Source organism: Coregonus lavaretus, assembly GCF_964263955.1.
Source record: "Coregonus lavaretus genome assembly, chromosome: 27".
NCBI classification, from domain to species: Eukaryota; Metazoa; Chordata; class Actinopteri; order Salmoniformes; family Salmonidae; genus Coregonus; species Coregonus lavaretus.
The window spans coordinates 44584658-44596036 of NC_140014.1; the positions used below are offsets into that span (position 1 = coordinate 44584658).

The 11379-nt window shown below is 47.4% G+C and overlaps 1 protein-coding gene across 1 annotated transcript; it reads right to left on the bottom strand.

Annotated features, from left to right (window-relative positions):
* Positions 1-3364: 3364 nt before the first annotated feature.
* LOC311103034 (G-protein coupled receptor 151-like) lies at positions 3365-4570 on the bottom strand (the record flags this gene model as incomplete). The annotated part of the gene is made up of 1 exon (XM_084144526.1): positions 3365-4570. One exon carries the CDS (start codon positions 4568-4570, stop codon positions 3365-3367), a length of 1206 nt encoding a protein of 401 aa, XP_084000652.1.
* Positions 4571-11379: the final 6809 nt, after the last annotated feature.

Here is an 11379-nt window from a genome sequence, read left to right on the forward strand (position 1 = left end):
CTGGATTCACCTGGTCAGTCTTATGTCATGGAAAGAGCAGGTGTTCTTAATGTTTTGTATACTCAGTGTACATATTGTAACATACTCTATGCTCCCAATCAGTTGTCTGGCAAATTGTAAAATGAATCAACTCAAAGTAGTTTGTAAATACATTTTGATTACATAATTGCACAAACAGCAAACATACATGCACTTTCAAGAACTTTCTAATAGTTATGCTAATACCAACATTAAACATTGTAGAACATATTATATTAGGGCATCTATCTCATTAGGATCATGCAAAGAGGATAACCAGCATCAATAAGTATCAATATGATTGTTACTAAAAACATGACTGTTATTAAAAATAAGACAAACACAATTGGATCTATTTATGTGGGGTTCCCCCCACATTCTGAAAATTATATTTTTGTCCCCCACTCCCCCATTTTTTTGCCATTGCAATTTGATACAAAAAGTGGCATCGGTGTGCTTTAGGACCATGCGGTCCGGTAGGCTGAGTGTTCGGGTATGCTGTTTGGAGTGTTCAGCCGGCTGGACTTAGAACCATGCGGTCACCACAGAGCGGACACCACAGAGCGGTCACTACAGAGCGGACACCACAGAGCGGTCACTACAGAGCGGACACCACAGAGCGGACACCACAGAGCGGGCTGACAGGCTGTGTGAAGGCAAAGCTTCTGTAAAGGCTGGCTGGACCAGCACAAGAGAGTTGAGCATAGTTCAGTGTGTACGTGTTGCGCTCTTTCACCGAGTTGTAAAAGCAAGCAGAGCAGAAAATGGCCACTATTTAGTTGACTGATGTAGCTGGCAAGGTAACTGCTGTTTTAACAAAACGAGTGTTTATGCACAGTGCTAAGCTAGTATTGTAACGTTAGCTAACGTTTCATCCCCTCTGGACTGAGGTGAATGAATTAGCTACGCTAGCTAGTAGCTACCACGGCCAGGTCAGCTCTAGCCTCTAGCTATCTGTCAGATAGTGATATGAGGTGGCTATTATCTAACAGCGAGTTTGTATGCAAATGTTTTGTAACCTTTGTTTTGTCCCGTTTCAGAAGTCAATGAAGTTGACTAGCTTTCGCCAGTTGGCTAACATTAGCTATTCTTTTTGCCTCAATCACACTAGATCTGAATCAAACGATGAAACCTTGGCGAAACGATTGAAGGTTGATATTCTGACGTTTTTTCCCCCAGTGCACTGTTAGTTTTTATTAGTCAGTATGGCAATGTAACGTTATTAATCTGTCAGTTTCCCTAGCTAATTCCCTACTTTTCACACTGACACAGTAATACACAGCTCTAACGTGACAGGCTTCACTGTCACGGTGCACAGTAGAGGTCTGCGCCGGGACCGATTTCTTCACCCCGCTCCGGCTGGCTTTCTGTCCGATTCCCACCCACCCGCTACCGCAACAACTGGTCCCAAACCCAACCACAGTCCCACAATGTTATTTTAGGTGTATGTAAACCCAGCTAACTTTGCCAGCCATGGTCCCAGCAATGTTGTGCCCTATACGCAATATCAAATGCGCAAAAAAATTACACAAGAAACAGGTTAAATTACCAGAAATTCTCACATGGCCCTTTACATTAGGCAGTCTGTATTACTGGGCTATACCAGCCAATATGCTAGATGTAGTTTGAAGGGAGCAGAATTGGAGAGACTTGCACTTGCACTTTCTCTTGAGCTATTTTTTATAGCCTACCTTTTTAGGAGTGGGAAGATTTTCCGACAAAGAAATATGGGTGATCAATATTTAGCCTTAATTCTAGGCAATGTAGTCAACTATTGCCTAATCATAGGCCTATTTAGGAAGTACATTTCCTTGGAAAGATAACTGCCCCGTGCTTCTCCGCCCCATGCATAGTCAATAGCCTACTCTATTTAATTGAGACATTTTACATTTTAGTCATTTAGCAGACGCTCTTATCCAGAGCGACTTACAGTTAGTGAGTACATACATCATATTTTTTTTTTTTTCATACTGGCCCCCCGTGGGAATCGAACCCACATCCCTGGCGTTGCAAACGCCACGCTCTACCAACTGAGCTACATCCCTGCCGGCCATTCCCTCCCCTACCCTGGACGACGCTGGGCCAATGGTGCGCCGCCCCCACGAGACCACATGCACAACTGATCTACTGAACTGGAAGCAGCAAGAATGATGCCAGTGACACTTGCTACGTTTTGCATAGGCCTATAGGATATAGCCTAGATTTTAGAAGAACGATTTGCAGGCAGAAACAAATAAATGGGTAATCAATACTTATTGAAAACGAAAAGGCGCAACGCTCACTCACCGTAGTAGCCTAACCTATGTGCGCGATGTGCCTTTTCTTTTTCAATGATGATTACATTTTTGTGATTGCACTTCGACTCACGTTGGTTGAGCGCCCTCCACTTCTTACCATTATCAATATTTATTTACAGACAATGTAGTAAAACTACAGTCTAATCACATGTAAGTTAATTTCATATTTAAGTTATAATAATAATATAATGCCAATTAGCAGACGCTTTTATCCAAAGCGATTTACAGTCATGCGTGCATATATTTTTGTGTATGGGTGGTCCCGGGGATCGAACCCACTACCTTGGCGTTACAAGCGCCGTGCTCTACCAGCTGAGCTACAGAGGACCACGTTATCTGCCGCGTGATTCTACGCCCCATGTAGGCAGGAGCTCAGATGTATTTAATGATATCAGTGGAATGATTCAAAGTGCCATCTTGAATCGATGGGGACACCCACAGTAGCTACAGGACAGCAGCTTGTGCTGAAAGCTACAGTCTGGGATCTGGGAATAATGGTCATTTCAATTATTGAACCATTGATTCTATTCTTGGATAAAATAATGTATAAATGTAAAGGTCATTCTTTGTCATGCCTCAAGGTGCCAAACTAGCCTGACACAGCGGTGAAATGGCTAGTAGAAAATGTGCCAAACTAGCCTGGTTGGCCGAAATTTGATATAGAGGATGTCTTAATAAAGACAGTCAAAAGTCAGTATTTTTTCAAGAGCCTAATTTGTTAGGCTATTGGTTAAAGGTGCAACGCAATATTTATTATTTAATTACCTTTGATCTAGTTCCGTCTTATTAACCACTTAAACATATTTAATAATGATCTCTTACCTAGCTTGATGACTGTGGGCATTTTTGCTTACTTTTTGTTCTAAGAAGAGACAGCATATTGGATTGTGTAAAAATGCAGGAAATGAGCTTTAGATGGCCAAAACATTTCTGAGGGAGGACCCCCCCAGACCCCCCGCCAGGTTATGTCCCCACACACTTCTAAACCAAAAGTGGCACCCCTGAAATGTACAGTATTCAATTGTCACAAATTTGTTATAGAGATCAATTTATGATTTAAAGCATGATTTTTCCTCCTGTGACTCCCACGGAAGTGGATCGTGCATATTGACACGGTCTGTCCAAAAGTGTTCCAAGTCAGGAAAGATCTTCCGCGCTGCAGTGTCATCTGTGCGCAGATTGCACCCCTCTGGCTTCTCCAAAGACGCACGTTTCAAGTCCACTAGGGGACCGATGTCTCCTCCTCCCTCTACTCCGTTTTCCTCCGTCTTTGGACTGGTGCTAATACTGGTGCGTTTCGAGCCTCTGCAAATTCTGAAAAGCCTCAGACTGTTGAGCCCATGACGCACGTCGTCATACACGGTGAGGAATATGATGGGAGACAGAGCGCTACACGAGTACATGAGGACCTGAGAGAAGATGACGAACCCCACAGGAGGTGTATAGTTGTCACTGTATCCCAGCCGGGCCCAAGTCCATGAGCTCCATTCAGGTAGCAGCATTAGTGCGTTGGCCCCACTGACAGACAACCACGCCGCAGTGGCCCCCTTGCTCTGGGGTTGAGCACTGGTCACATCAAGGTCCCCCTTCGGCTTACTGTCCCGTAGTGTCTTGGTGTAGTGCAAAACGGTAAAGAAAATGGGCAACACGTAAGTTAGAGTTGGGTAGATCATGTAGAACACATTCATGAACCCAGATGCGCAAAATGGTATTTCAGTTACGCACAGCTTGAGGTCATGGTATGGCTGTAAAGACGTGAATATCATCAGTGGGGTGGAGGAGACCAGCGATGCTATCCAAATGAACACCAGGGCTCCATAGATTCGCATGTGGCTGGAATATATGCCGTCGGAGGAGCTTGAAACAAAGTTGCATCTTGCCATGGTTGTGGCCGCCAGGGTGAACGTTTTGGCGACCAAGCAGGTGTGCTGAAACCAATCCGCTGTCTGGCACAACAAGCTTCCCAAGGTCCAGGACTGTCTGTAGTAGGTCACTGCACGCACGGGTGCACACAGCAGAAGGATCATCAGGTCTGTAGCGCTCAGACCGGCAAGTAGCGCTTTGACTTCGGATGCTCTCCCATTTCTCAGATCGTGGATGAGGCTAAGTAGCACCAATAGGTTCCCTACAACTCCGGTCCCACAGGTCCCGATCAGAATAACAGGGAGGACTGACCTGGCGTCCTCTCTGTGGAGTAGTTGGGCTCCCCCGGCAAAGTCAAAAAATGACACGTTCCTCGGTCGGTCAAAATCCATATTTCCTGTCATCTGTGTCTAGTTCTGCTTATATGCTGTAATCAACTAGTTCGTGAAGCAGATCAATCTCTAGATTTTCCTTAGAAACAAGGAGCTGTCCCTGACCTGTGGTGCTGAAATGCTGCTCTCTGATAAGACAAGTTCAGCTGTAGGCTAGTAGTGGGCGAGTGGACTGGCAGGTCAAGCTATTTCAAGTGCTGTCATTTATACTGTCTTGGACCACTTTCGTCATTGCTGTCTGTGGGCTCCGGGGTACTATTCTGAAAGGAAGGATACTTGATGTGTACTGTAGGCTACACTTACTGTCAAATGTTCTAAAAGGCATTCAACTCATTCAAAACTAAAATAGGACAACGCCAGGACCTATGTTCAGTATTCAGTGGCTTATGTTGAGTAGCAGCAGTGACGCAGAACACAGGCCCCGGCAATGCTGAGGGGCCCTCAAGCCCTCCCCCAAATAGCATATGAACACGCCGTAAGCCATGGCAAAATGTTTAGAATTCTAAGAAGTTACTTGTATTTTTTCAACAACAAAAAAAGACTGTTAGAACCTTATTTTTGGGGGGGGATATTTTAGTCATTTAGCAGACGCTCTTATCCAGAACGACTTACAATTAGTGAGTGCATACATTTTTCATACTGGCCCCCCCTTATGGGGGAAGGTGTGTGTGTGTGTGTGTGTGTGTGTTACAATGGCATCCACACAAGGCTGTCCCCTCCTGTTGAGAAGGCTGTTGCTAGGATACGTGGGCCACCATAGAGCTGTCTGTAAGGGGAAGCGTTATGAGCTAGATCACTGGGATATATGAGACTACCTGGACTTCTACTGGGGAGAAGAGGGAGACTATTCTGGAAGCACCTCATACTAACCCCCTCAAATCAAGTGTTGGCTGCTGTAAAGGAGGATGGAATCCCTCAGAATCTATATAGTCCTGTGTATAGCATGTTTATTTACTGCCCGCGGTCTTTCCTCTCAGTCTAACAACATCCTGTTACTTTATCCAGGCCTTATTGAATACTGTGGCACATGTTGTGCCTGCTTGCACTGGTACACTCCCTAGTCCTAACTGACTCCTCCCCTAGGCTCGGCTAACTGACTCCTCCCCTAGGCTCGGCTAACTGACTCCTCCCCTAGGCTCGGCTAACTGACTCCTCCCCTAGGCTCGGCTAACTGACTCCTCCCCTAGGCTCGGCTAACTGACTCCTCCCCTAGGCTCGGCTAACTGACTCCTCCCCTAGGCTCGGCTAACTGACTCCTCCCCTAGGCTCGGCTAACTGACTCCTCCCCTAGGCTCGGCTAACTGACTCCTCCCCTAGGCTCGGCTAACTGACTCCTCCCCTAGGCTCGGCTAACTGACTCCTCCCCTATACTCAGCTAACTGACTCCTCCCCTAGGCTCGGCTAACAGACTCCTCCCCTAGGCTCGGCTAACTGACTCCTCCCCTAGGCTCGGCTAACTGACTCCTCCCCTAGGCTCAGCTAACTGACTCCTCCCCTACACTCAGCTAACTGACTCCTCCCCTAGGCACCAACAGAGAAAACACAAAGAAAAAGCCAATAATGCTCCACAAGAGTGTAAAAGAAATGACTGGTGGTAATGTCCCCTTGGGAGAGATTCCAAGCCCTTGGGTAAAACAGACGGGAAGTAAAGTCGTTTTTATACCACAGGAGGAACGGCGCCACCCCACTGAGAATGACAAGAACACGTCAAGTAGGCCACACCATATATTCTCTAAAAGAACACGTCAAGTAGGCCACACCATATATTCTCTAAAAGAACATGTCAAGTAGGCCACACCATATATTCTCTAAAAGAACACGTCAAGTAGGCCACACCATATATTCTCTAAAAGTAGAATGTACCAAATACCTGTCCAGAAATCGTTGTTGCAGAAATGCTGCTATCGAAAGAGTTGGTTGTTTGTTGACGTTCCATAGCTCTGTGATTGTGTGTGTTTACATACATAGTAGGAAGAAATATGTCCTGCTGATTTGATTGGCTGCTCCATGCAACACCCTGGCTACGTCCCAAATGACACCCTATTCTCTATATAGTGCACTACTTTCGACCAGAGAATGACACCCTATTCCCTATATAGTGCACTACTTTCGACCAGAGAATGGCACCCTATTCCCTATATAGTGCACTACTTTAGACCAGAGAATGGCACCCTATTCCCTATATAGTGCACTACTTTAGACCAGAGAATGACACCCTATTCCCTATATAGTGCACTACTTTAGACCAGAGAATGGCACCCTATTCCCTATGTAGTGCACTACTTTGGACCAGGGCCCATCAGCAGGGCATTTACACCTACTATGTTGTCCTCATCATTCTGAACATGTAGTCCCAGGATGATAAGGGGAGTTGTTGTGCGGAGGATCTGAGCTCTAAATGAAAGCCTTGGCAGTGTAGCTTTCTTATTGTGTGTTGTGTGTATTGTGTGTGTGTGTGTGTATTGTGCGTGTATTGTGTGTGTATTGTGGGTGTGCGTATTGTGTGTGTGTGTGTGTGTATTGTGTGTGTGTATTGTGTGTGTATTGTGTGTGAATTGTGTGTGTATTGTGTGTATTGTGTGTCGGCAAGTGTGTATGGACACACACACACACGCATTCTTGCATGATCTGTTCCATAATATGGACAGAGTAAGTCTGATTCCCGATGTTGACTTTTTGTAAATGAAATGTGTGTCCATTTGTGATAAGCACAATGCTGTGAAGCAGTGGTCTAAGGCACTGCATCGCAATGCTAACTGTGCCACTAGAGATCCTGGTTCGAATCCAGGCTCTGTCGCCGCCGGCCGCGACCGGGAGACTCATGGGCGGCGCACAATTCGTCCAGGGTAGGGGAGGGAATGGCCGGCAGGGATGTAGCTCAGTTGATAGAGCATGGCGTTTGCAAAGCCAGGGTTGTGGGTTCGATTCCCACGGGGGGCCAGTATAAAAAAAAAATAATAATAATAAAAATAAATAAATTAAAAAAATAAATCAGAAAATAAAAAATAGATTTTTTTTTATAACAAAGTAAAAAAATAAAGAAGATATGTATTAACTAACTGTAAGTCGCTCTGGATAAGACCGTCTGCTAAATGACTAAAATGTAAAAATGTAAAATTTAGAATCAGTGGAAAGGACAATCCCTGGTTGATAATCATGACCCTGTGAAGACATTTAGAATCAGTGGAAAGGACAATCCCTGGTTGATAATCATGACCCTGTGAAGACATTTAGAATCAGTGTAAGGGACAATCCCTGGTTTTCAGATAACAGAATGAATTAGACAGAGAAATGTCTCTTGGGCTATAGCTACAGTCCCACAGCTACAGTCCCGCAGCTACAGTCCCGCAGCTACACTCCCACAGCTACACTCCAACAACTACACTCCTGCAGCTACAGTCCCACAGCTACACTCCCACAGCTACACTCCTGCAGCTACAGTCCCACAGCTACAGTCCCACAGCTACACTCCCACAGCTACAGCCCCACAGCTACAGCCCCACAGCTACAGCCCCACAGCTACACTCCCACAGCTACAGCCCCACAGCTACAGCCCCACAGCTACAGTCCCACAGCTACAGTCCCACAGCTACACTCCCACAGCTACAGTGCCACAGCTACACTTCCACAGCTACACTCCCACATCTACACTACCACAGCTACAGTCCGACAGCTACACTTCCACAGCTACACACCCACAGCTACAGCCCCACAGCTACAGTCCCACAGCTACACTCCCACAGCTACACTCCTGCAGCTACAGCCCCACAGCTACAGCCCCACAGCTACAGCCCCACAGCTACACTCCCACAGCTACAGCCCCACAGCTACACTCCCACAGCTACAGCCCCACAGCTACAGCCCCACAGCTACAGTCCCACAGCTACACTCCCACAGCTACAGTCCCACAGCTACACTTCCACAGCTACACTCCCACATCTACACTCCCACAGCTACAGTCCGACAGCTACACTCCCACAGCTACACACCCACAGCTACAGCCCCACAGCTACAGTCCCACAGCTACAATCCCACAGCTACAGTCCCATAGCAACAGCCCCACAGCTACACACCCACAGCTACACTCCCACAGCTACAGCCCCACAGCTACACTCCCACAGCTACAGTCCCACAGCTACAGCCCCACAGCTACAGCCCCACAGCTACACACCCACAACTACAGCCCCACAGCTACAGCCCCACAGCTACACTCCCACAGCTACAGTCCCACAGCTACAGTCCCACAGCTACAGTCCCACAGCTACAGTCTGACAGCTACAGCCCCACAGCTACAGCCCCACAGCTACACACCCACAGCTACAGTCCCACAGCTACAGTCCCACAGCTACAGTCCCACAGCTACAGCCCCACAGCTACACTCCCACAGCTACACTCCCACAGCTACAGTCCCACAGCTACAGCCCCACAGCTACACTTCCACAGCTACACTCCCACAGCTACAGTCCGACAGCTACACTTCCACAGCTACACTCCCACAGCTACACTCCCACAGCTACACACCCACAGCTACAGCCCCACAGCTACAGTCCCACAGCTACAGTCCCACAGCTACAGCCCCATAGCTACAGCCCCACAGCTACAGCCCCACAGCTACACTCCCACAGCTACAGCCCCACAGCTACACTCCCACAGCTACACTCCCACAGCTACAGTCCCACAGCTACAGTCCCACAGCTACACTTCCACAGCTACACTCCCACAGCTACAGCCCCACAGCTACAGTCCCACAGCTACAGTCCCACAGCTACAGTCCCACAGCTACACTTTCACAGCTACTCTCCCACAGCTACACTCCCACAGCTACAGTCCCACAGCTACAGCCCCACAGCTACAGTCCCACAGCTACAGTCCCACAGCTACACTTCCACAGCTACACTCCCACAGCTACAGTCCCATAGCTACACTTCCACAGCTACACTCCCACAGCTACAGCCCCACAGCTACAGTCCCACAGCTACAGTCCCACAGCTACACTTCCACAGCTACACTCCCACAGCTACACTCCCACAGCTACAGTCCCACAGCTACAGTCCCACAGCTACACTTCCACAGCTACACTCCCACAGCTACACACCCACAGCTACAGCCCCACAGCTACAGTCCCACAGCTACAGCCCCACAGCTACACACCCACAGCTACAGCCCCACAGCTACAGTCCCACAGCTACAGCCCCACAGCTACAGTCCCACAGCTACAGCCCCACAGCTACACTTCCACAGCTACAGCCCCACAGCTACAGTCCCACAGCTACAGCCCCACAGCTACACTCCAAGATAAAAGGTACTATCGTGAACCTTAAAGGGTCCCCATAGGAGAACACCTTGAATAACCCTTTTTGATTGCATGTAGAGAATGAACCCGTTTGGGTTCCATGTAGTGGATGCAAAATAGCCCCGTAACATTAAAGATCCAGTACCATATTTTACAGTAGGTATGGGGTTCTTTTCTGCATATGCATTCTCATTTCAATGCCAAACCCACCACTGGTGTGCGTGGCCAAAGAGCTCTATTTTCATGTCATCTGACCAAAGCACCGGTTCCAATCCAAGTGCCAAAACTCCAGGTGTTTACATTTGTTGGATGACATGAAAATATAACTCTTTGACCACGCACACCAGTGGTGGGTTTGACGTCGAAATGAGAACGCACGGGCAGAAAATAACTCCATACCTACTGTTCGGTTCTGAACAAACAAGAGGAAAAGCTCAAACCAAGTTTATTCAACCCACTGGGTGCTAGCGTTTATAGCAATGGTTATTAATTGTACTGCAGAAAATTGAGGTTGTGGTGGCAGCTGCAGAGAGGTATTTGGGTGTGCGAGACTTGACAGCAGAAGAGTTACAGGGAGTGTTAAGTGGTGTGATGTCCCATCAATTCAGGTTGAGGGCATGAGGTAGGAGTGAGTGTATTTAAACAGTGGAGATGGGTGGGGTTAATTATTAGTAATATTTTTGAATTCGTGAGTGTAGTGTTAGATGGTAGGGTATTTATTTATATAAATATATAAGGGAGTTGTACTCCAGTCTAGTAGGTGGCGGTAATGCAACATTTATTGGATGCCAACCGCCGTTAAACCTCATCGAAGAAGAAGAAGAAGAAGAAGAAGAAGTTCAAGAGGGGGAGTTTACTCTCAGGTACGGCCGGATATAGGGAGGTGGTTATTTACAGATGATGGGGCCTTATGGAAGAGGGGAAGAAATGTGCCATACATAGTCAGGATGGTACAGGAAGCAATTGATGAGGTAGAGCAGTGGGAATTAATGTGGGGATTCAGGTTCTCTGTAGAGAAAAATCAGTGTTTTTTTTACCAGGAGGAAGGTGTGAGATGAGGTATTCTTGAGGTTATATGGGAGAAACTTGGAGAGGGTGGGGGCCTTCAGGTTCCTTGGGGTATACTTTGATACTAGACTGACCTGGGCAGAACACATTGAGAGAGTGGTGGGAAAGTGTAAGAAGGTGCTAAATGTGATGCGCTGTCTGGCGGGGAAGGAGTGGGGGGGCTGGGCGTTCCTCATTGAGGACCATGTATGTTGCATTGATCTGATCTGTAATAGACTATGGCAGTATAGCATATGGTTCGGCAGCCCGGACCTCACTGGCAAGGCTAGATGTCATACAGGGGCAAGGACTCAGAATATGTTGTGGGGCGTTTCGGACCTCCCCAGTGGCTACACTACAGGTGGAGATGGGGGATACGCCATTGCAGATTAGGAGACAGCAGCTGGGAATTAATTAGGACATGGGGTGACTCATCCTGCGAAAGGGATTTTACAGGCATGCTGGGAAC